This window comes from Chelonia mydas, chromosome 8, assembly GCF_015237465.2.
Source record: "Chelonia mydas isolate rCheMyd1 chromosome 8, rCheMyd1.pri.v2, whole genome shotgun sequence".
Taxonomy (NCBI): domain Eukaryota; kingdom Metazoa; phylum Chordata; order Testudines; family Cheloniidae; genus Chelonia; species Chelonia mydas.
Window position 1 is genome coordinate 22,962,823 of NC_057854.1, and position 26,462 is coordinate 22,989,284.

General features: G+C 41.0%; 2 protein-coding genes across 13 annotated transcripts in view; one reads left to right on the forward strand and one right to left on the reverse strand.

Moving 5' to 3' along the window:
* The window catches only part of TTC1 (tetratricopeptide repeat domain 1), a 73,095-nt gene extending 58,271 nt beyond the window's left edge, over positions 1-14,824 (forward strand). Inside the window, exons 8-10 of one of the 4 annotated variants that reach the window (XR_006283357.1) lie at positions 9,866-11,120; positions 11,943-12,211; positions 13,872-14,824. Coding sequence is in view for 1 of the 4 variants with exons in the window: in XM_037906485.2 (XP_037762413.1) it covers positions 9,866-9,924 (59 nt within the window). In the remaining 3 variants the exon portion in view is untranslated. Of the gene's footprint in view, positions 1-9,865; positions 11,121-11,942 lie in introns of all 4 variants that reach the window. The other 3 variants (XR_006283358.1, XR_006283356.1, XM_037906485.2) reach the window with 3 other exon arrangements.
* PWWP2A (PWWP domain containing 2A) overlaps positions 463-26,462 on the reverse strand; it is a 44,450-nt gene continuing 18,450 nt past the window's right edge. For 5 of the 9 annotated variants that reach the window (XM_027819661.3, XM_037906479.2, XM_037906482.2 and 2 more), the window contains one exon: positions 19,172-22,002. In XM_027819661.3, coding sequence (XP_027675462.3) covers positions 20,313-22,002 — 1,690 coding nt within the window. In that variant the 3' untranslated portion in view covers positions 19,172-20,312. Of the gene's footprint in view, positions 3,603-6,464; positions 6,617-7,348; positions 7,469-19,171; positions 22,003-26,462 lie in introns of those variants that run through there. The other 4 variants (XR_006283355.1, XR_006283354.1, XM_037906478.2 and 1 more) reach the window with 4 other exon arrangements.

Sequence of the window (26,462 nt, forward strand, 5' to 3'; positions counted from 1 at the left end):
GGGGGATACATGGGTGGCACAGAGCTCTTGCTGTGGCCAATGCAGGGGGTATAGCCATTGTATCCCTCCGCTGAAGCAATCCCCATCTGCCATGGTGTACCTCTATCTTGAGCTATGCCTTGTGCTCCTTGACTGCAGCCAGAGATCACAGTCATCATGTTTTCTTTGTTTCTGCCTCTTCATGGTGTACAGTATCTTTTCTCATTGTCTATGTTGGGGCTTTTACTATTTCTTATGGAAAGCATCCAACCGGTCAAGGAAGATATAACATGCACCAGCCACATGGGCCAAACTCAAGGTCGGACAGTGTTAGTCAAGTAGGAATTTTGTCTGGAGGATGCACTCTCAAGAGCAGATCGGCATCCCCACTTTAATTCAGAAAATGTAACAGACATAAGACGTAATCAAAACCTTCTGGGTTAGGAAAGGAAAAGGAAACATAAAGGAAAATTATAGCATAGAAATGTTCCACATGATTTCCCTTCAACAAGTGCTGAAAAAAAATCAAGGCTTTATTTGAATAAATGTTACACAACATTCTTTAACATTTACCTCTGAGCAAACCTTAAAAGTGAATCTTCCCCGCCCATTCAAGTCTACAAAATGAAGGAGGCATAGTGACCATTCAATATACAGACAAAAAGGTAGCACAGAGCAAAGCTTAAATATTAAGCAACTAAAGCCAAAAAGTGAAAAGCAATACATTACTGTACTTCCCAGTCATTAAAATATTCCTGACAGTTTCACTTCAAAATGAAAATCTGGTTTCAAACAAAATGGCTGCACTACTTCCCATGAAAATAAACTCATTTTTATGAGCAAATACAGTTTGCTACCTTGTCTATTTTTTAAGCCATTTGCTTAATTTACCCATATTCTCCAATGCAGAGACTTGCATTTCTCTCACACGATAATGTTCTGTATACTCCAACTGATGTGTGCTAGCGCTCTTGCAGGAGAGGCAATAAGAGCACTGGTTAAGAGTCAGATGTCATATAGGCAGGCACTACTGGCTTCCACACACAACATCAATCATTTCTATCCCAGCATGGAATAACCCTGCTATTACAGTCCTGGGCCTTTTTCCTGAGCAGAAACTGTTTTGTGCCATGTTGTCTGGTGTGGTTTTGTTTTCACGTGGATAAAAATGACTCCCCCAGTGGGGATGAGGACCCCCCCCGCCCCCCAACATCTACCTGTAATACAATCAGAGTTTGGTCTCCAGAGGTAAAAGGCTGGCACATTAACTCACTGCACCCTGTCCCCCTCTCTCTCTAAGGCTATGTCTACACTAGAGCTAGGGGTGTGATCCCAACTTACCTACACATGCTTGCATGAGGTGTCACTAAGCTACTGCAAGTATAAATAGCAGTGTAGCTGTGGTAGCGTGCGTAGCTGCAGTGGCAGCATGATGAATACAAACCTGCTTGAGACTGGTGGGTACAGTCTAGGCTCCACTAAGCTATGGCTCTGCTGCTGGTACCCATGCTACTGCGTCTACACTGCTATTTATACTCACGCTAGCTCCATGAGAATTAGCACGTGTATGTGTACGGAAACTGGGAATCACACACCTAGCTCATAGTGCAGATGTAGCCTAAGAGTGAGATGCTTTAATTTATAATATATCTTGGTCACATTTTGGGCAGTGAAGCAGGACCAGACTGCTGACCCTCTGCTTTGACTACATTAGAAAGGAAGAGTACTGCAGAACAATAATTACTATTCTCTATTAAAAAAAAAATCTGCAGTTTATTATGAAAAGTAGCACAATTTGAATCTACTGTACAACAGCAACGTGCAGCTAAAATAGTTTTTGAAAGAAACAGGTGCTATGGTTTTGGTTTCTGGTTTTATAAATAAATTATGAAGTTACCATGAATCAAACTAAAATAACTACTAAATCTCTAATATAGAACTGCCTTTGACTATATGTACCACCAATATATCTTTCCTGGGTATAGATTATTGTTTCCCTGCTCTGCTAAAAATATGGATTTGTTACCAAATACCAAAGCAAAGGGGAAAAAATATACATCTATGGTCACCATGATTTGAAATCAAAGATTACTTAATTCATGATCCATGCACACAGGTTATGAAACCATATTTGTGCCTTTGGAAACCAGAGACTTGGAAAAGGTGATCTCTTTTCAGATAACCTGTAGAAAGATATTTTACATTCCCTGATAAGATCAGAATATTAGTAAGTAGGAAAAGAGTTTAGTACAAGCCTTTGCATTTCCATGGAAAGAGGAACTTGTACTTTATTAGATCTTTAGATTATGTGCACATTTTCATTTCTCCAAAATAAATATTTACTCTCCCAAGTCAGGCATCCTGTGAATCCCCTTCTATCATTAAGAAGAGCACAGGAAACCATATTGTCAAGAAAATGTGCGCACAATGTTAAAACAATCAGTGGCAAATAAATTAACAAGCCAATACTCTAGCAGTATGGTCAACATTCACTAGCTTCAGCTAAAATAACTATTACTAAACATCTTTTGGAGAAAGGAAGAAAGAGGATAAAAGATTTGACCTTCTAATTTTGATTTAATGATATTCAAAGAAGTTGATGCAATGCAAATCGAGCAGGGGGCTGGACTCTTGAGGTCCCCTCCAGCCCAACATTTCTCTGATGCTATTAAATCAACTACCATTAGAACCACTAATGGAAACTCTTGTTATACTAGCTGCCTGCATGAGCTCTATTCTGGGCTGGAAGGGATGAGGGGAAAACAATGACCTGGCAAACGACTGCTATCCTATCTTAGCAGTATCCATTCTTGAATCCCATACTGCTATAGCATCACAAGCAAATCGAAATGACTGTACTGTCAGAGATGTAGCCCTTCTTGATATGTTTTCAACAATCCTCAATTCCCAAAGTGTTATATCAACATAAGAATAGAACAACCATTTTCACAGGGGAAGATTTTTCCCATAAATTAGAGATACATGGAGTTACTGTTGTCATCCTACCCATAACCTCTCTGGGAAACATTGGTCTCATTTAACAAGACTGTTCATATTTTACAATACAGCTGCTTTCGGACATGCTTTAGATCACGTTATAGCTCTGCTAACACCCATACTAAATACTAACTAAGCCTTGGAGAATGGAAAATGCAGTGCTAAAGTTAAGAATCAAAACAAGAGTTCAAAAGTTACAGTCATCTTTCCAGGCAATTGGCTCCATCATTGGGGCCTGTCAAACATATTGATTAGACCATCACATTAAAAAAAAATTATTCGCAGTGATTCTTCATACTAATAATTCAAGTGGTTCCTTGCACGTACACTTTGTATAGTCTCTCACCATCTCATGCATCATTTATTGCAAAAAAGTTTTATAAAATATTTCCTAATATCTTTTTAAATTTCGAAGAAAATGTACAATAGATACAGGTGCCCCAATGGGATTAGTGGGGGTGGTTTTGTTTAACACATTCACCCTGCCCTTTCTTCCCTCTGTTTAAGATTTCAGAGGAAAAATATGACAATTCAGTCTCAAATTTTTGTCGTTCCTGATGAGCTGGTGTTCTTCGTGGCAGTGTGGTGAGGTTCCATCAAACCAGCAGGTGCCTAGTGTCTCTGAGCTGAAAAGGGGAGAGAAAGGGAAAACGGTTAAACTTCTTCCAGGGTATTGCATATGTGGCAAGCAGAATCTGAGATTGTCAGAACAGTTATTGTTTCACCTGTTACATTTGGTGCATTCCACTGTAAGAGAAGCTGGGTGGTGGAGGGCTATCTTAAAATTGTTATAAAACATATGCAAGTGAACAGATCCTTCATCTGTTTGGAGTTAAAAGCCCAAGGCACCAGTCCAGCCCATTTTAAATATCACCCCCTTTCAACATCAAGCATGAATTTAAATTTTCAGAGAAGCTTAGAGGTTGTTAATCAACTGGGAATGATTAATATACAATGCCTTTGGGACCATTTATAACTCACTGACATATAACTCAGAGTGTCAACATATTTGTACTTGGCTACAGAGAACCGAAAGCATGCAATGGAGCAGCAAAAATAAAGCTACTGAACACGTTGCCTTTCAGCAACCACTTGGTTCACAGTCTGCAGCTGCCTCACATGACACAGATGAAAATGGCAACAGAAGCAATCCAAGCAATAAACAGTTCTTCTACAACACCATCGCCAGTAGCTAAGCACTTACAGTATTACAAAGATTCAGTGTTACAGTATAGGTGCACCTGCCATTTTGGTCTGGTTAGGAAAGCGAAGGAGGTTCCAACAAAACCTGCCCAGTTGTGCTCACTCTTTTTACAATCTTGCTGGAGCTTGCTCAGACTAGAATTGCTTTAGATAGCTATACATATGTTTTCCACTCCCTCCAACACAATGCCTTAAACAATACATCCTGATTAACAGAAAAGACCATGGGTGGGCCTAAGCCCTGACACTGTTGCTGAAAAGATTTAACTTCAGAGAAGAGAGGGGAAGGGAAGCTTAAGAAATCACTTGATACATAAGAGGTGGGATGAGAAGAGAGGATATGAAAAACAGAAGAACAATGATCTGACATAGGAGAGGGCAAGGGGTGTATACTAAGGAACTTCTCAGTTTGAAGGTGCTTACTGTGCCTGGAAAGTTGACTTTAATAGTAGCATAAAAGTTTCAAAAACAGCTCATTTTAGGTCCTCTGCTCTGCAGTAAAAGGAAGTGAGATGGAGTGGGAATTTGGAAGTGATTGGGCACAAAGGGAAGGAAGAGAGGCGAAATTATGAGGTTTAATAGAATCGTGGATCCAAGCTGAGATGCATCCAATTGCGGCATCTTGGCATTTTGGCTAAAAATCTGTTGCATTAGTTTTAATATCTGATACGTTCTCCATTTGGGTACTATGTTCTGTCTTTGCAAGAAAATCAAGTCCACATGCCCTTCAGAGATGAATGAATTGAGCAAGCAGAGCTTCTACAAAGAAAAGGATGCTAACCTTACACTTCCACATAGGGAGCAAGTGCTGATTTTTGCAAAGTGTATTTTGCAACTGAAATCAAATGACATTTACCATTGGTGCAGGTCACTGTGCACTGAGTACGAAGAAAGATTTACATTTGCTTTCCACAAATGTTAAAATAGACTTTCTAATCTCAAAAATATGACAGGTTGCCTAACACACAGTATGGGTCTTGCTCTTCCGTGGCTGGCAGGCCCAGGGCACCACAAATGCCTATAGCAGCAGGCTAGGATTAGATAAACTAAGGATCAGCAACCTTTGGCACGCGGCCTGTCAGGGAAATCCGCTGCCAGCCAGGCCGGTTTGTTTACCTGCCGCGTCCACAGGTTCGGCCGATCACAGCTCCCACTGGCTGCGGTTTGCTGTTCCAGGCCAATGGGGGCTGCGGGAAGTGGCATGGGCTGAGGGCTCTGCTGGCCACCACTTCCTGCAGCCACCATTGGCCTGGAACAGCGAACCGTGGCCAATGGGAACTGCAATCGGCCGAACCTGCAGACGCTGCAGGTAAACAAACCGTCCTGACCCGCCAGTGGATTTCCCTGATGGGCCGCGTGCCAAAGGTCGCCAGTCCCTGAGATAAGCATTGTATTAATTAGCATCACTGCACCCAGGAAATCTCTCTGATGGAAACCTCCATAACGCAAGTATTACAGAAACAAATTCTTGTCAGAAATTCAACAGTACTACAAAAACGTAAGAGTACAGTTTTTCCCAATAGTTTTTCCCAATTTTTGCCTTCGCTCAAAAACCCAGTAGCACAAACACATATAGAAGAGGAACCCTGTGTCTTCAAATCAGTCAGTAGATGAACAGCCAATAATCCATATTCAGCCCTGATTTACCCTTCAGCAACACTGCCACCATCAGTCAACTAACTTCAGGGGCTTTGCACAGGAGTAAATGAGGGAAGAATTCGGCCCAATGATTCTAAGCTGTACACTAACATTACTGTTTGTTTAAAGTAAGTAATAGGCAGATGGCATTTACAAACCATGTGGTTTTCTACTGGCCTTTAATAGTGTTAGTAGAAGTTCTAATTTAAGTTTAAGGCCATATGCTTCCTTTAAATGATGCTTAACACAGCATTTTGGACCCTAAAGTTACACACAGTTTTGCCTTTTACCTTTTTACAGCTGGCCTCCCAACATCCCAGGTGACATTCTCATAATATCTAATCTAGCTTCATGTCCTTTAAGATAGTTCACAAGCTTCTGTAGTACCAGCGGACCACAAAAATTCCTTAGATTATTTTTAGAATAACCCAAAGCAGTCTGGTTTACTAGACCTAACAAAATGGAATAGTATTGGATCAAACTCCTCCAAGTCCATAAACCATAACCCTTTTTCTTGTGAAGTAAAAGCAACATACAAAATAAGCTCTATTTATTATAGTAAGTCAGAAACACTCATCACTGTCCTATAAAAAACCTTCCCGAAAAATGCATAAAAATATGCATATGTCCATATCAAACAAAAATACCTTATCAAGTAGCAAATACTAATTTGGACCTCAATTCAGGAAATCACTTAAGCATCTGCTTAATTTTCAGGATGTGCTTTAAATTCCATTGACTTCAAAGGGATTAAGGTACATGCTTAAAGTTAAGTGCTATCCTGAATATGGATGCTCTCCTGGAAGAAAAAAAATGTCAGTCTTTAAAATGACAATCAAACATGTTCTTTGAGCAGTGGATCCTAAACTGTGGTCCATGAACCACTTTCTAGTGGCCTCCAGAGATCTGGCTGGTCACATGGTTTTAATTCTCCTCCTTGGTTCCAGCTGCTAAATCACATTAAATGCAACTTAAACAACACTAAATACTTTCCTAATTTTACTTGTCCAGGTAAGCTATTGCTGTAGTAGCCCCCAATATGTTATGTAACTGCCAGTGGCAGGAAGAGGCAGTCCACATGATCACAAATGGAAGGGCAGGTGTCCACAAGACTGTCTCTATTAAGATGTTGTCGACACTATGAAAAAGTGTCCTTATCTTAAGGGTCCTTAAGATCCTCATCTTAAAAGATACAGTACTCATTTTGTTATAAAACAATTTTACCTCTACCCAGAGCTCTGTTGTTATTTCAATATGATCATAAAATGCAAATCTCGGAAGCCAATCTGAAAAGGAAATTTTCTTGAATAAATTGAAGCTAACACACATCAACCTTATCACCACATATGTGTCAGTGGAAACAGCTGAAATGTACGGTCTGCACATGAGGTACAGGTGCACCAAGTTCAAATGGAAGTAGGAAATTAAGTGAGTGATGAATTCATCACCTCTAACCTAACTTGTTTTGGGGGATGATTAACTGATGACATACTGCCCCCTTCACTTTAGGCAGGGCTTAAAACAGACAGACCTGCCAATTCACTGTTAACTTCAATGCCCCCAATCTGAATCCACAGTGGTCTGTCAGATAATGTAAGGGAGCAGCAGGACTCGTCACTGTCTGATGTAATATGCTGCCATTTGTTGAGACCTATGGTAGAAAAAATCAAGTTAACAAAAATAGAGCATTCATTCACGATGGTTTAAAAAAAAAAATCACAATTTAGTTGCCTGTCTTCCTGAATTCCTTCCGTGTTGATTTCTTTAGCTTTACAGAAAGCATGAAACGACATGAAAAGGCACTGAAAACCAAATGGAAAGTAAGGAGGCATCAACAACCTTTTAAGAACTTAAACTAGACTGGACTTGCAGGGCTCAAGTCTCTCTCATAGAAATAACATTTAGCAAACAGTACTAGATTCTAGCAAACATCATTTATATGTTATACACATAGAAGGACTTTGTGTTAGATCTAATGTGACAAAATAATTATCTAGAATAACTGAAAGTAGCAGGGCTTGATTCACTGTGGACTGGCACCTTGTGCTGTCATTTACGCCTGTCAGGGGAGCCTAAAGCACTACCTTTTGATCGGGTAGTGTTTTACACCCACTGTGCACTGGTGTAATTCTCAACATAAGGAGCAGGGCAAAAGTTAATCAGGCCCATGTATTTTGGTTTTTCACTATATTCAAAAGCAGAGTGTGGCAATTAAACAGCTGACTTGCCACGGTGGCAGAGTGACTATTAACCTACATCCATGGTTAACCATTACTATGCTCACTGTCCTAGATTTCTCTTGCTTCCTAAGAAAGGACATCACGAAAATATCTGCTGCTCTCCCTTGCAAAAAGGTCCACAGAAAGGACACCAATCTGTTTTTCAGAGCTTGAAAATCCTATCTTAAAGAGATAGGAAGCTGAGATTGTGTCTTACCTAGGGCTCTACATACGTGTAAAAACACTTCACAATGCTGTACATTGTATTTGTACAAACCATCAAAACCTTTATTCTTAATTGTGGTAATTTGCTTAAAAATACAACAGATGGTAAATAAACTCTGTCAGTTTGTATTTTGCTTCTCATTCTTTATTAAGAGCAATCACATACAAATAAAACCTCCATGATCTTTATTTTTTAAGAGAGCATGTGGTCCTTCAAACAATTATTCAGTTGAAGTAAAAAACGTTCTGCCTAGGATATCAATGTCTGTTGACGTGAGTACGGTAGGACAGAATATTATGATCACACATGGTGAAAAAGCAAATGGGGCAGTTGCTCTCTTAGGAAACAAGGGTCCTGATTTCAGGGAAAGATACTTAGTAAAAAGACAAGTAAAGGAAAATCCAGAAAAACATATTTACAAGAAATACTGCTTCTGAATACAGTGAAGACTTACTAATCCACCCACCCAAAACCTGATGGTGTTACCTCACTCCCACTAATGATTTAATAGGAGGTGTTTTAGTGAGCTCCCATATTACTAATACTGCAGTAATATGAAGTACTATAATAAATAATTAAAACTAAACTACAACTGGCAAAATGAAAGGTACATTTTGTTTTCTTGAGTTTGTTCATTTGCTAATTTGTAGAGTTCAAGAATTTGCAATGGGTCTCCCAGTGGTTAATGAAAATATTTTTAAGTTTTCTATAAAGCGATTACTGGTCCAGCCGACGCTCGTCCAGTGTTTTATTAATCTCGATGAGAAATTTCACTTAGATGCCTTATCACCAGCCCACTCCTTGCACAATAAAGCTATTATTTATTATTATATTTAAACATGTAAATTGCTGTAATGCCTAAAGGCCACACCAGGTTGGGTGCTAGTGTGTCTGATGCTGTACAAACAAAAAAATTCACCGAGTCCACTCCTAACAAACCAGTTATATCAAAATAAGTTCTTATCATTGCAGAGTTTCTCTTCTTGCGGCCTCAAATTCTTATTCAAAAACATCAGAAGGGCACAACAGCTGTATTAGCTGTACTGCCACCAGCATTACTGAAAAAATAGTGTAGAACAAGCACCTAGGAAATCACTTGTGATTCATTTTCTAGATCACTTAGTAAAAAGTTCCTTATGCTCCAGCAAACAGGTTTAATAGGAGCTATTGGTAATGAGAAAACAGTGGCGTCAAAAAAACAAAACAAAAACCTTTCACTTCTTGAGGCCTTCTCTACACATAAAAGCTATACTGATTTAACTAAATTAATTTAGAAACCAATGTAGTTAAATCAGGGCAACCACCCTGTAAGGTACCCTTAAATTGGTCTGAGAGTGCCTTACATTGATTTATCATAGGTCAATAAGGAATCGATGAGTTAAATTGATATAAGGACTTAAACTAATTGCAGAGCATCCAGACACGGGGGCTCCCCCAATTTAACTTTGCTGGTTTCTAAATCAATTTACTTAAATCAGTACAACTTTTGTTTGTAGACAAGGCCTGACTTAGCAAGATTAGAGAATCACTTTCTCTTTAAAATGTACTAACTACATAATGAAACCATATATGTGCTGTCACACATTTCCTACTCTCCTTCCAGGCTCGCAAAACAAATACCATGGAGGAACATTTCTCATCCTGAGGAATCCCTTGTTGTGAGTTATGCAAAATGCTGACTACTGATGTAAAGGACAAAAGGTACACAGAATGGCTGAAAACTGGAATTGCTGAAAAGAATGAAGTGTGATTGGATCTTCAGAGGCCAATGCTTCTACATTTCTAAGCTGCCTGTGTCGGTATAATGTCTGTCTCCTTAAATGCCATCACCCCTGTGAATGCAACTGTTTATCTGTTTTATCAGTTATTTCATTCAGTGGGTTTCACTGCATCGTATAGTCAGTGATCTCTGATAGGAAAGACATTTTGACAGCAGCACTTGACTGCTATTAGCAGACCTACAGTGGTCTAGACAGTACGGTGGGACTATTTATGTGTAGGGCCCTACCAAATTCATGGTCCAATTTGGTCAATTTCACAGTCATAGAAATTCGTAGTTTTTAAAAGCCATGATTTCAGATATTTAAATCTGAACTTTCAGGGTGTTGTAACTGTAGGGCTCCTGACCCAACTCTGAAGGCAGCAGTGCAGAAGTAAGGGTGGCATGATATGGTATTGCCACCCTCACTTCTGTGCTGCTACTGGTGGGGTACTGCATTCAGAGCTGGGCACCTGGCCAGCAGCTGCCGCTCTCCAGCCTCCCAGCTCTGAAGGCAGTGCAGAAGTAAGAGTGGCAATACTGTGACCCCACTGCCATAAACATGTGACACCCCCTCATGACCTTCTTTTGGGTCCGGACCCCCAATTTGAGAAACGCTGGTCTCCCCTGTGAAATCTGTATAGTGTAAGGTAAAAGTACACAGAAGACCAAAGATCAGCTTTCATGGTCCGTGACGCATTTTTCACGGCTATGATTTGGGAGGGCCCTATTTATGTGGACTGCTGGAGACTATGAATAAAAGTAGTGTAATACTCTTTGATCTTGTCCACATTAAAAAATAGTATCATTATCAAAGCAATTGCAAGCTATTGTTGCAGGACTAATATAAACAGGGCTTCGGCATTTTTACCACTATCACGTAAACCTGCTCTACCTGACCGATGCCTATACCTGTAGCTTAGCCCTGGTGTAGCTGCATCACTGCTATCACTGTAATACAGGTTCTAATTTTTTTAATGGACATTCTCTAGAGGTGGCCTTGAATCCAAGAGGCGTCACACTACTTATTCTGAAGCAGAGACAATGGCAGTCAGCAAGGGGAAAGACACAAAGAAAAAATGCAGCTCAGAATGATAAGGCAAGTTAAAACCTCAATATCCCTCCTAGTGTGCCTGAAAAAGGGAGGGAGGATCTGAAAAGAGGAAGGAGCCCTGGTTCTCAAATGGAAGCCCAAAAATTTAAAACAGTACTTACAATTACCAAATTGTCTGTTTCTGCATAGTGAACTAATAGTAAAGTTTTGCTACACATAAAACCACACCACAGGAGAAGCAGTACACTCTGTATTACTGCTACTAGTTTATAAACACCCATCTTTTAATTAGTTTTTTGGAATTAAGTTAACTTTATTCTCCAATGAATGAACTACAAAAAAGTAAGTCTGGCTGTTGCATCCCTTCCCCCAAGCCTATCTGAGAAAACGTTCTGGCTTTTGACTAAGTTACAGCCAACCTACCAACAGATTCATATTTTCCTTACTTTACATCAGTTGTCACTCACTCAAACATACACCCTGAGAATTTCCAAAACATAGCAAAACCAGCTCTATGATATAATCTGAAACATCAACTGACAGCTAAAAATAAAAGCCTGGATTTTCCATGGAGTTTAAGAGAGTTAGATGCCCAACTCCCATTGAATTTGAATGGGATTTAGGTACCCAATTCTCTTAAATGTCTTGGAAAATCCCAGCAAAATATCATGTTAGCATGAGATTCCAGCCTGAAAGCAAGCATTGGCCCAAAGCCATTTTTATTTTCATTCTTAAAGGCAGCCTGCAAAGAAAGTAAATGTGTTTGCAACCTTTTTTCCTCCTTTTTTTGTGTATAAAGATGACATGAAAACTTGTTTTTGAGAAGAGGCATTTTTCACATCAAGTTTTGTCTCCCTTGTTTTCTAGAGACTCCTTGGAGAACTACAGGATTGAAGTGGCAGCTCCTTCAGCCCTTGGTTGCAAGCTTTCTTCCCCACTGTCTTCCAGGCATCCGAGTTAAATGAGTGTTATCAACACCACCAAACTGAGTAAAAATCTCTTCCCCTTACAATTACTTATGTTTAAGTCTCTTTTGATGTTAGAATTCCACAATCTACTAAGAAATCCTCAATATGCCCTACAATTTCTAATGAAAAAAGAAGAGAAAATAACTTTTCCCATGGGAGAGAAACAAGGTAGGAATCTCCTTAATTCATAAAAAGGGTGCAATGAATTTTTGATTCTCTTTGCCAGTCACCTTTAAATTAAGCTTTCATGGATGTCCCTGACGGGTTGAAACCATGTGATCTGTCAGCAAAAGGCAACTTGTCCATTTCCAATTCCAGCAGCTATAATGAAACTTGCTGTATACATTTACCTTCCTGTGAAAAGTAATTCTCTGAGAAGGTATAAGACTCTTCCATTACATTCCAGCCAATCAAATCTAAATCTCTAAAAAGGTATTAAACCCAGGATCCTGTCCAGAAAGACCACTAAGACAGAGATAATTTTAACTATGTTACTAGTTTTTTTAATCATTCATTGATTAAAATAAATTAGTACATAATGTTAATTTTAGTGCTGGATGTTTTAGAAAAACAGGTCCTAACATGCACCTTATTAATATCAATAGTGAAATGATGAGTTTTGGTCTCAAAAAGACGAAAGAACATTAAATAACATGTAATTCTTTATGAAGTGCTTATTCACATAGATCCCAGTATAATCTGAAGATATACTTCCTGCCTTTACTTTTTATTGGTCCTTAAAAAGCATTTCTTCGGTTCTTGTTATAGAACCACAAAGCAGCTAAAGTAGGGATGGCCAAACTTACTGACCCTCTGAGCCACATACGATAATCTTCAGAAGTTCAAGAGCCTGGCATTCCTGCTGGGGCTTCTGCCCTGCGCAGAGGGGGGTCTCGGGGTTTCAGACCCGCAGGAGGCACCTGCTGGGGTTTTAGCCACGTGGGGCATGCCTGCTGGCTTCAGTCCCACGGAGGCACCTGCTGGGGCTTTGGGCTTCAGCCCCACTCCTGCTGAAGCCCTGAGCCCAGTCAGGTGTGTCCTGAGCCCTGACAGGTGCGTCCACCATGCCGCAAGGCAGAAGCCCCTAGCTTCCCCCCCTTTCCCCAGTCGGGTAGAAGGGTGAATGTGCGGGAGGGACATGCGGGGCTCCACAAGCTGCACTTTAACTGTAAAAGAGCCGCATGTGACTCGGGAGCTGCAGTTTGGCCAAACCTGAGCAAAGACATCACTACACCTTAGACTCAAGCTAACACTTCTTAGACACCTACAATTTGGCTCATCTTCAGAGGAACTATCAGAACTTGTTTCACGGTATCTACAATTTTGAAATGCTGGCAGGGCATAATCAAATACCAACCATAAATATAAATATCTTCTCCAGAGCCCAGCAAAAAGTCTAGGCACAGTTAGAGTCAGAAAAGCAATAACTTCTAATTCAATAGAGATTTGTGCTGTATCAGTCAGTCTTCCCTATTTTATACACCTGTTATCACAAATACAAAGCAAATACAGGTGGGAGAGTAAGTGGGATTTAGTTTGTGTATCACCATCATTAAACTGAGTTCTAGTTGCAGAATCTATTATTGATGATAATGCAGAAGCAGGACCTGAACCTGCTCCCTAAGGACTAGATCATGGAGTTACCTACAAGCCCTGGGCTACCCCAGGAGCACATTAGGCACCATATTTTGATTCAGAGTCACCATTTGATCCCTGCTTCCCCTTTGGTCCAAACTATACCTTGTGCCTCTTACTTACCCTCTGCACCAGCTTCTTTGGATTGAGGGTTGAAGGAGAAAAATAAAACATCCAGTCTCCACCTTCACAGGATGGGGAGTAACATCCCTGAAGCACCAGCTCTCCCCCCGACACACAGATCAATGATGTGGGGAGCCTACACAGATGAATAAGGTGGTGTCTTTGGCCATGTCTATACATACAGCGCTGCAGCTGTACCAATACCACTGTGCTGCTGCACTGCATCTGGTGAAGACGCTCTATGCTGACAGGAGCTCTCCTGCTGGCATTAAAAAAAAAAAGCAGCACTCCGAGAGCAGCAGAAGCTATGTCGGTGGGAATTCTTCTGCTGACATAGTGACGTGCACAATAGTGCTTATGTCAGTGTAACAAACTACATCCCTACAAGCAACTCAAGCCACTCCTTACCACATTATTCTTGATCCTGTGTGCCATTCAGCTTTGCTCTCCTTCTAGTCCCACAACACCCAGTTCTTATGGCTACCTTTACAACACCTAGGTGAAAATAAAGTAAACGGACAAGATATCTCATCTCAACCTTTCATTATTGTAAGTGTTGTGTGTAACTTTGCTCACCTCCATGTTTACTAACTCAGACTCATAGATATTAAGGTCAGAAGGGACCGTTATGATCATCTAGTCTGACCTCCTGCACAATGCAAGCCACAGAATCTCACCCACCCACTCCTGCAATAAACCTCTCACCTATGTCTGAGCTATTGAAGTCCTCAAATCATGGGTTTAAAGACTCCAAGTGCAGAGAATCCTCCAGCAAGTGACCCATGCCCCATGCTACAGAGGAAGGCGAAAAACCGGATTTATTGCACAAAATAGTTAACTTCTATCCCCCTAACAATGGACTGCTAATACGCTTGTTACTTCGTGTTTAGTCATTTATATGACAATGTACCTGCTGTTCCTATTCATATAGTTGCCTGTATAACCTCAGGTATAATTTATGCCCCTTCTTGTAATTATCCATTTGAATAAATTGTAAGTGAAAGGAGACAGGAGCTGAATTAACCTATTGTAGTTCATTGCTTGTTCTTGGTTATTAGCTTGTTTCCTAATCTCCTCAGGAAATAGACCAATTCTATTTCCATATACTGCTTCACAAAACACCCATCAGGATGACATCACGATACACCTTCCTACTGTTACTCTGGTCCACTTAAGTGATCCTATTGTGCATCCAAAAGCAAAAGTTGAAGCACAGCATGCAAGTCTTGTGGCATTTCAAAATTTAAGAAAGTGTGGTAGCTTGCATTGCACCTTAAGCTGGCATTGCATGTTACAAGTCTTATGTCAATTTTCTATTGGTATGATCCATTAAGGTGAGAGTCTGGCTACCCTGAGAACAAGACACTCTTTTTTTTTTAATGTGGTTTTAATCATACCCTGAAAAATCTTGAAGTTTCTTAGACCTAATGCAGTTTAGCCAAATAAAAATCCTTTCACTCCTGAAATCGAATGAAGAAACTGTTTTACTAGTCAAGTATTAGAAGCTAAGTAGCATGAATGTTGTCATTTAAATATCTGTATTGAAAGTTATAGCTCATAGAGATTTAATGAAATAGAGTTCTTAAACATTTGTTTTTAATTTCCTGTAGAACTTTGCTCAATAGAAGACGCAAACAACATTCACATTCAATTTCATATGTGGATGAATGACTGTATTTTTACTCCAAACCTCTGAGACAACGGTACTTACAGGGATTTATTGGGATTATATTCTCTCCCCTTCACATCAGATGCTTCTAATTTAGCTTTAGAGGCCTTCAAAGAAAGTTACGTTTTGTATCCACATTCATGGCTGACAACCACCTATTTTCTCACTTGAAATAATCTGGGTAGATAACAGCTGTACTGAAAAAGATCTGCAAACCCCATAATCCACTGGCTGTGATGTATTCTCTTAGGCTGGCAGCAAGTTAGTCAAGTCACCACTACCTTTTACTGCAGCATAACACTTTCCTTCATAATACACAGGTTGCTGACAGATGATCAAATAGTACATTTTCACTTTGGCACTGGTTAGTCCTCAGCTGGAGTACTGTGTCCAATTCTGGTCACCAGTGTATAGAAAGGACGTGGAGATACTGAAAAGGATCCAGAGGCAAGCAACAAAGACGATCAAAGGGGTGGAATGCAAGCCATATGAGCAAAGGCTGAAGGAACCGGGTATGTTTAGTTTGAAAGAGAGGAGATTGAGGGGGACATGATAGCAGTCTTCAAATACTTGAAAGGCTGCCATAAAAAAATATATATATATGGAGAAAAATTGTTCTCTCTTGCCACAGACAGCAGGACAAGAGGCAATTGGTTCAAACTACAGCATAGATTTAGATTAAATCTCAGGGAAAACTTCCTAATTGTAAGAACAGTAGGACAAAGAAAAAGACTGCCTAGAGAGGTTGTGGAAGCTCCTTTGCTGGAGATTTTGAAAAGGAGGCTGGATAGCCATTTGTCTTGTATGGTGTAGCCACAACAAATCCTGCATCTTGGCAGGGGGTTAGACTAGATGACCCTTGCAGTCCCTTCTAACTATTATTCTATGATTCCAGCGGTACCTTGTGCGCTAACAATTACATAGCTTAGTTACCAGGATGCACCATCCCAGCACTGTAAAAACAAATGCACCGACTATCAGGTATTTGAGAGTCATTACAATGATCTAAAATTGATTTAAAGATACACCTCTACCCTGATATAACATGGTCCTCGGGAGCCAAAAAAATCTTACCGCGTTATAGGTGAAACTGCGTTATATCGAACTTGCTTTGGCTCGAGCATTTCTGTTATTAAGTCACCTCCTGCCCCCTGACTCCTCAGAACCCCCAACCCATCCAATCCCCCCAGCTCTTTGTCCCCTGACTACCCCCTCCAGAGATCTCCCGCCCCAACCACCCCTCCCAAGACCCCACCCTCTAAGCCCCCCTGCTCCTTCTCCCCTGACCGCCCCCTCCAGAGACCCCCCCGTCCTTAATCACCCCCAGGACCCTACCCCCTACCCAACCCCCCTGTTCCTGTCCCCTGATTGCCCTGACCCCTAACCACACCCCTGCCCCCTGACAGGCCCCAAGGGACTCCCACGCCCTATCCAACTCCCCCTTTCCCCATCCCGACCGCCCCACCCCCAGAACCTCCGAACCATCCAACCCCGCCTGCTCCCTGGCCCGACTGCCCCCGAGACCCTCGGCCCCTTATCCATCCCCTCGGCCCCAGCCCAGCACCCTTAACACGCCGCTCAGAGCAACGTGTTGGAGCCAGACACGCTGATCCGCCGGAGCGTGCAGCCCTGACCCCCAGAGCACTGCTTTACCGCGTTATATCCGAATTCGTGTTATATCAGGTTGCGTTATATCGGGGTAGAGGTGTATTAGATTGTGAATATACTGAAAACCACAGGTACAGCACAGCCTGTGCTCACAAGTGGAAACATCCATTGGGATCTGGTGAGCACATTACACAATTTCTGGCAAATACAGAGCAGGTTGCATTGGATTAACCTCAAATTTTCCACCACTTAATAATCCCCAAGGTCAGGATAATAAGGTATGAGATACAATTGCAGCTGTCTACAGTTAAAAAATTTTATCAATCCTTAACATTTGCTCCACCACTAACTCAACTAAATCTTTGGACGGAGAGTACACCACAGCTACTTTTCCAGGATTTAAAAAGAAGACAGTGGTGAAAGCAAGCATTTTGGGCAATTCATATGAAGTGCTGTGGTGCAAAGAACTGACGGGTTTTAGGTTATGAGACTAAGTACTAGAGAACAGTTTTTGTTCTTAATATTACATGTGCAAGATTTGTGCTATCTGTTCTACAAAAAGTAATTCACTATAAAGACAAAGTGTGTGTGTGTATGTCATGACCACTCATTCCGTAAGACAAGCACGCAGAGGTTCTTGTGAACTTATATTTGAAATAGATTGTTTCTTTCCCATCTCACTGAATGAAGTCTCTGAGCAAACTGACTATATATGCTAGTACTATGCTACTCTTATATGTATTACAGAAGATACTATCCAAAAGTTCTAAATATTTTAGAAAGTTGCAGCGAGTTAAATATCCCAGTATTTTACCTCAGATTTTTGGCTCAGAACATCAGATGGCTTTTATGATGTGGGATCACTTCATTTTGAGGTGCCTGACAAACTAGATATCAATCTGCTCTATACATCTAGAGATGTCTGAAAAAACCACAGTGTGAATTTTTTGTCTTCTGAAAACAGCCTGCTTTAAATCACAAAGTAAGGCTTATTTACTGAAATACTGTAATTGTTTCTGTTTGCAGGAAAGAATATATAAATACCAGAGTGAAACAGGATTTCACATTAAGAAAATTTTCATTGTGTGTTTATTACATTCAAAAAGCATTGACTGACCTCTTGGAATTTGTTTAATTGTTCAGGGAAAAAACCTAGTATAGTTGGAAAGTTAACTAGCATCCGAGCAAAATCAATTTGGACCAATATGTATGTGTGTGTGGTTTTTTGGTTTTTTTAGAAAACATACTAGATATTCAATAGTTACATGAACGTGATATCAGAGTAACTGAACACGGTTGGAAGAAACTCAGTGTTTTGGAAACCAACTGACTTGTCAATTGCAAGGCGGCATATTAATCTTTTAAAACTGCATCACAATAAAGATTCTTTAATGGGTTCAATCATTAAATCCTGATACTGTGTATTTTAGTTTTACAACTACATTCAATTTAAATTTAAATTTGTATTCCTCATCTCTGCTTTGCCAATATGGGCAAAATGGAAAAACTTGGGATGGGAATTGTTCTGGAATGAAGGCAGCCAAATTCTTCACAAGATCGTACAAAGCTGGAACAGGAAAAAAAAAAAAAAAAAAAAAAAAAGATATTAACTCAAATGGTCAGGTACAGACCAAAACTAGGAAGGAAAAATGTAGATCAACTGCATGAAAATGCCCCAACACTGAGCAACAGACATGCAAGAGTAGCTAACAATAGTGGAGACTGGGCTTAATTAGCTTTTGACAGATGAAAAAAAATGGTGATTGAAAACATTTTCCTACTGCATAAGTCATATTTTCTGTCTATAATTCAAATCTATGGAACAGAACTGAATTTATGGAGAAATAATTTGACAAGCTTTACCTAAGGCAAGAGCTCTCTACAAGAGCCAGTTTTGGGGGAAATAGATGAATGCTTAGTCTCAAAATTAGAACCCTAAGTATATACCAATAGTACTTTACAGCAAACGATCTTTTAAAAGTGCTGAATGAGAACAAATTTACATTTTAAAGGGTGTCTCTCCTCTAAATATCATGTACACAGAAAACACCCTAAAATTTTTTCAAAGCTTTTTGAGAAACACACACAAGTAATTCAGATTTAGTCGATTTTATTTACAGTTTTTGTACATTTCAGAGCATTACACAATTACATATTCTCATTTTCTGACCTGCAAACAGATACCTTAAAACGGAAATATTAAAAAAAATATGAAGTTAGATACATCCAAAATGCAACAATTACACATCTGACAATTCACAAAGTGTAATTTACTAGGACGTATCCTAAGAATTTAGGAACAACCAGTCAGAAGAAAATCTGACTAATTTCAGCAATTATTTACACATTCAAACAAAACCTCTCTTGCTCTAAACTCCCAGACAAGTGGCCTGGAAGATTTTTCAGTGGAAGAAAGATAGGAAGTTATGATTCACACCTATGCAGCATTAACAGCCCTTGATCCCAAAATTCTGAGTAACATTTCAGCTTTGCCTTTGGGCAAGAGGCATCCCCTCAGCTTGTCAGACCCTGAAGTGTCGTACTTGTGCCCCTGTGTGCATAGAAAGGCTGAGCGTTTGGGAAAAAAGTGGTCACCAATACCCCATTTAATCTGGCCTTTAAACTCCGTTTAAAGGGTTTAGTTAAATTGGTTTCTAACATAATTTAAACTGGCCAGTGTGGATGAAACCAAGCATGTTTTTAAACATGGTTTGAACTCACTTTGGCCCCATTCACACTGACCAGCTATATGTATAGAAACTACTTAATGCAGAAGTGTTGAAACAAGGTTTAAAGGCCAGCATAAACAGGACTTAAGTTTCTGCACTTCCCCTGGTGGGCCACCCAGGTCACAGCTATTACTTCCATCCCTTGTTTACCCTTTCCCATATAGTGACTAGATACATACCGGCTAGAAACTACTAAAAATTCCCTGCAAATAAACTGCCTTTCAGCTGAGGCTATGGCTCCTATGCATGGGAGGAGTTTTTAATTTAAAAAAAGATTCTCATTTGAAAAATACTGAAGTTCTCACTTTAGATTAATTTTGATTGCATGTTCAATTTGTTTAGTTTAACTTTTAAGAAACTGCTACAAATCAGAACAATTTTAGTATAAAAAGAGCAGCCAACTGAGTGCAACGTTCTGAATTGGCCAAGTCCTTCATGGTAGTTCTCTAACTAGGCTATAAATTTTGTGGAGCCTCCAAATTCTTGCCTACCTTACTTTCCACGTTCACGTTTCAAACTGTGTCAGCAGGGCCCGAACTTCGGGAGTCAGCTGCTTAGCAGCCTTAGCGGCCTCTGTGATGGCCTTGCGGTAAAGGCCCTTTCTCTTCTTATTAAAGCGCGACTGAAAGTTTTCTAAAAAGGGGGACAGTTGTGAAAGAGCAAGAAAAGATGTTGTTGGGGACCCAAACCACGAAATGCGGGCCTCCTGTCGAACTAAAAGGCCATTATCTTTCCGGCTCACAGTTATAGTAAGAATACGGGCTGGCCACCAAGGGAAGCCATAAATCTTGGCCCAAACAATGTCCCCTACACATATGGTCCTGCCATCTGGTGTGACACATTTAGAGACGTTTTTGGAAAAGACTTTCATTTTCAAGGAATTACTGAGCTTTTTCTCTTCCTTTGAAGAGGAGGAGGAGGAGGAGGAGGAAGGTGCATGCATGCTGCCTGGAGGAAAATCAAAGCTTTCAGTAGAACTACACTCAGAGTTGGTGGATTTCAAATCATCTGTGCTATCACTACTACACACTGATGCACTGGAAGAGTCAGATTTCTTTTGATTAAGGGTCATGTAAACCGTTATATTGCTTTTGCTGCCTCTCTTGCCCAATGTCTGGTGTTCATCCTGATCAACAGTTACATGCACTTCACTTGTGTCCTGAACCTCACTGCTGGCCTCTTCAGGGCCTTCTGAGGGGCTCTGATTTTCTGAAGGGGCCTCACCTGCTGAGCGGGTGGAGGAGCAGCGAGACTGGGGCTTAGTTGCCATCTTGCCACTCCGTATTTTCTCAAGTCCTGTCTTGAGAGATGAGTCGTTTTCTTCATTCCGGTACCTTTGTGGTTTTAAACGCAATCGGGGTGGGAGGGAACCTGAGCTGGTGTTCTGAAGACGCCGTGTGAAATGGACCTTTGAATGTGCATTTTTGGAAGTGGAAGTTGCACTCTGTTTCTTTTGTGCCTTTTCTTTGGCCATTTTCAAAACTTCCCGAGCTTTTGCATGATCCATGTTTTTGCTCTGGAGAACTTTTTTAGTATTTAACTGAGCTTTCGAAGTGTTTGCTTGAGCAGAAACTTTAACTACTTTGCTTCTGCTGTGGGCAATATTTGAAACTTTGACCACAGCATTTCTTTTCTGGCTTTCATTTTGGCTTTTTCCATCTACTTTATGGTCAGTTTTAAGTTTTTTATTCACAGTAGTTACACTCTCATTTCTTCGCTTTTTATGATCCTCATATTTTAAGCAGTCACTTGCATTGCCACTTTTTTTAATTTCTTTTTTTTCTGCAACAACACTGTTTTTACATTTGTCACATAAGACCTGCCTGGGTCGTAATTTGATAGCATTCATAATAGAAGTGGGTTCCTCCCTGTACATTTTCCGCTTGGGCCGCTTAATTTTTCGGGGCGGAGGCTGAGGTATAGATTGGTTATACGTGTCCCTGATAAACAATGGAGGAGGATATGGCGCTCCCTCATGGAAGAGGGGAGGTGGTTTAGAAGTCCATAGGCTTTTAGCGAGGCTAGGTTCTGATGGCTGAATGGGAGAAGAGGAGTTATCAGGGACTGCACCACTGGCTTCACACTTCACCTGTGTCTCATCTTGGAATGGTTTACTTTGGAGCTGCATGGCTTCAGGTTTATCCTTGTATTCCCTTTTAGGAAATATGGTCACAGGGATTCCATGGGGTCCAAACCTTAAAGGGGAAAAAAAAGAATTTTAAGTGTCTTCATTTTTTACTACACTGAAACAAGATATTTTTAAAGACGTCCATGCTAAGGAACTGCTATTTTTAAAGACATTTTAGCTATTTATCCAGAGTCTAAGAATGTAGTTTTATTTTTCCTCAAAACAAGACACTGGACCTATAAGTTTAACAATGTGTAGTTTGTATAAGGGCATGGCTACACTGGAAACTTCAAACCGCTGTTGCGGGAGCGCTCCCGCAATGCTGAGAGATAGCTAATTCCAAAGGAGAGTGGATTTATCACCTCCCCACAAAGTCAGCACAAATTAAATTGCATGCTAATCCAACTGAGGCACAAAATTCCTATAAGTCTTTTGTGCAATACAAAAATATTTAGAATTTTTTTTAGAGTTATCAAAGCAGATTCAGTATGTTTTAAAAGTATTCAGTATATACATGCTAGTACCTGTTATAATGGATAAAATAAAATGTAAGCGATAGCAACCTTCATGCTTAATACACAAGAAGTTTTCCTTAAGAACAGGACTTGATCTTTTGATGCATTACGTACAGTCTGAGACAGAATGCCAAGCAACTTTGGGTCTGTTCTGGCAAAGATATCCTTGTTACTTCAATACACTTGACACAAATATGCTCTCCCTTTTCTTCCCCCTACTGCACACCATGTCTTAAGCCATTCTATTTCTCCCAGCTAGCCCTAGTCAAGTTTTAAGATTTATACTGTAGCTACAACTGTTTTGGTGGAGTATGTGCAGGAGACTCAAACGCTTAATTCTAATACAATGGAAAAGAAATCCCTGAAAGAGCAGTAGGCATTGGCTCAATTTTGACTGGGCAACATGCTTCTGCAGTGACTACCCAGAGGCATGTAACATTTCCTGACACATGCTATAGAGCGAAAGCCATGTTTTGTCATTCTACAACTCCTTTGAGGCAAAAGCAAGTGGGAGAAGTGGTAATTTCCCAAGTTTCATAACCACCTAACCACTTTCAAATATCCCTGATGCTTGTAGGGTTAAACCCTTTTCCATTTGTGTTTACATTTTAAATATCAACAGTACACAGCCTGTCTTCACTGCCTTATTAGCTTAAGGTATAACTCAAGTTTTGCCCCTAACTTGACTCCAATTCACACACAAGATCTCTAGCTCAAGTTAAGTGGTATTTTAAACTCAAGCTAGCTAGACCATTAGGGATATGGTTTGAAGCTCAAGTGCTACTGAGGTTCACAGGAGTTAATAATGCAGTGGGGATTAACAGATAGTTACAACTCATTAGCTGCTAATCTAACCGCTCCAGTGCATTAACTTGAGCTAACCCTTGCTCAAGCCCATAGATGAAAGACTGTCATGCAGCATGCATTAGTGTTGGTTGTACCATTCTTTCTTTTCAACATGAACTAAGTGCATAATTGCAGTAAATGAAGTTAGGTACTTACAGACAGGTGTCACTTACCAATACACCTTAACTAAATGCAAGTATGCTGAATGCTTCAAACTGTTGCAAGAAGCAGGCTGTTTGAACAAATGCCTATGTAATGCCATTCATTTCTTGCTGCTCTATTATGAAACAGGGCGTTGTATGTGCTAGAAGATTCTTTACATTGTCAACACAAGTCTTTACTGATTTACTTGAATGCATACTGATTAAATGTGGTTTAAAAAGAAGTTATAGGTTATAAACAAAGCAACCTTCAGACAAAGCTGAAATGAATATGCCACATCCAAACTCACATGGGCCATTATTCCTCCCAGTTGTAGAGAAAGAGCAACCTCAATGAGTTTGGTTTCCACAAAAGTGCTGAAAGTAAACACCTGAAAACTTACAGAAAACTGACATAGTCATTACTGTTACCTACACACCAGCTACTGTTCATCTGACCTTTGAGCTATAAAGGAAGAGAACAAGAATAGCATGTGTTAACAGTTTAAGCACTACAGTGAACCTCTACACATGCTAGTGCGTATTGTTCTTCCCTTCCCCACAAAATAAACTAGATTCCCTTTGAAATTCAGTTCAGAGTGCTCTACCTGCTTAATATCTAAAATTTAGACATTCCTCCATTAATTCAGAAGAACACTGTTCATTTTAACTATTTCTCTGATGCATTATTGAAGGCTTCAGACACTGTACTCTCTCTCTCTATACACACACACACTCAGAAAAGAACAAATACTGCTACAGTTATTTGGAGAAAGAGTACATCTGGCATAAATCCACTGTGGGACTCATGTTTGAAAATCTGAGATTCTAACTGCCTTAAAGGTCCACCAAATGGACCATTATGTTTCTTCCATACTGGAAAGGAAGATCTTTATCCACTTTTTGATCAGTTAGATTAAGGTATCAGGATTTGAAAAATGCCTACAATAGACATTATCCCAAGAAGTAAACCTACCAGACAAGATATGGTAGTACTGTACATTAGCTGCCATGCACCAAGATCCTACAATTTAAAAGGACAAGAGAGCTGTACTCTTGATAATGGTAACTAAAAAGCCTAGATAAGCTTTCCATTTAATTATTTTTAAAAATGCTATTTTTCTTAAAGATAAAGGGTTTTTTCCCTGCGTTTTCCAACGTGTTCTCTCTTTACAATAATGTAGGGGAAAAGGTATAAAGGACTGAGGCCTGCTTTATAGCCCTCTGCTCTGGCTGAGCCAGCACCCTCCCTGTGAACCTGCCCTTGACTCTGTGAGAAGGTCATTTCCAACAGGGTCAGTTCTTGCAGTTTCTTTTATTTCAAGTTTCTGCAACAAAACAAGATCAAAACTTCTAAGCATGTCCCTCAAGCCCATAAGTTCCTCAGCCCAGAAGTTCCTGACTTTTACCTCAGAGCCTTTGTAATAACAGGATTTCCCAGTCAACAGTAGCTCCAGCCTCTATTGCAGGGGTGGGCAAACTTTTTGGCCCGAGGGCCACATCTGGGTGGGGAAACTGCATGCAGGGTCATGAACGTAGGGCTGGGGTTGGGGTGTGGGAGGGAGTGTGGGGTGCGGGAAGAGGCTCAAGGCAAGGAATTGGGGCAGAGGAGGGGTGTGCGATGTATGAGGGGGCTCAGGGCAGGGGTGCAGGAGGGGTGCAGGGTGTGGGAGGGGGCTCAGGGGAGGGTGATGGGGAGCAGGGTGCAGGAAGGGGGCAGCAGGGAGCTCAGGGCAGCGGGTTGGGGAGCAGGGTGCAGGAAGGGTTCAGGGTGTGGGCTCCAGCCCAGCGCTGCTTACCTGGAGTGGCTCCGGGTAGCAGTGACACGCACCAGGTCCAGGGCAGGCTCCCTGCCTGCCCTGGCCCTGCACTACTCCGGCACCACATCCCTGCAGCCCCTGCGGGAGGGGGAAGAGGGCTCCACACGATGCCCTCGCCTGCAGGTACCTCCCCTGAAGTTCCCAGTGGGCATGGTTCCCCATTCCCGGCCAATGGGAGCTGTGGGGGGGCGGTGCCTCAGGCGAGGGCAGCACACAGAACCCTTTGCCCCGCCCCAACCACCCTCGGAGCCGCAGGGACGCGGTGCCGGCCACTTCCGGGAGCAGCCCGGGGCCCGCAGCGCCACAGGGGTGGCGATCCCGCAGGCCAGACCAAAGCCCTGATGGGCCGGATCCAGCCCTCAGTTTCCCCACCCCTGCTCCACTGGCTACTGCTGCCTGCTTCTTTTTTTTATGAGGACCAGCCCTTTAAGCTCCAGGTCTTCTCCCAAGTGTGGCAGGTAGGATTAATTAGTCAGCCAGCTACTGGCCTCTGACACCAGAGGAATACAATCCCTTTACTACAGTCACAATTATGCTCTTTACCACCTCTCCTATATTTTGTCTCTTCCATTTCTCTCCCGCACAAAAATTACCTGCATATTCTTAAAAGCCTACTTTTCTATCTTGTCTCCTCAGTTCTTCCCTCTCTCCCTTGCTAAGTTACATCCACTCATTCCACATCTACCCACTCCTTCATACGTGGGTTTCTGATAAGTGTCAGCCACAAAGAGCTACCAGATCAGAGCAAGAGGAGGGCCTACGTTGTCAAGTGGCACTAGCCAGACAGGAAAGTACCACGAAGTAGCCATTTTACACTCCACCTTCCCTTTCTCCCCACTCCCAGATCCTGGGTCCAGTTCTATATTTTTCCTAGTCCCTAGTTTACAGAGACTTAACTGTCTACTGCCTCAGTGAGCCAATAACCCAGCCATTTTTCCTAAAGAGGACAACAATAGTTTGATTAGATGATATTGGGTTATTATTAAGAGGTTCTTTCCCCAAACAAAGGACAGCAAATTAATTTAAGAAGTAACTATATTCTGTTGTGTTGCAGGGTTTCACTCCCATCTGCCATTAAATAGATTTTTAAAAAACTCCACTTCCCACCCAGGTCCATTTACCTCCAATTCCAAGCACAGACAGTTTGGAAACCTCCCCAATAGCTAGTTTTGAGGATGGAGGTCTCTGCTCTTAGGTTTTTTGTTT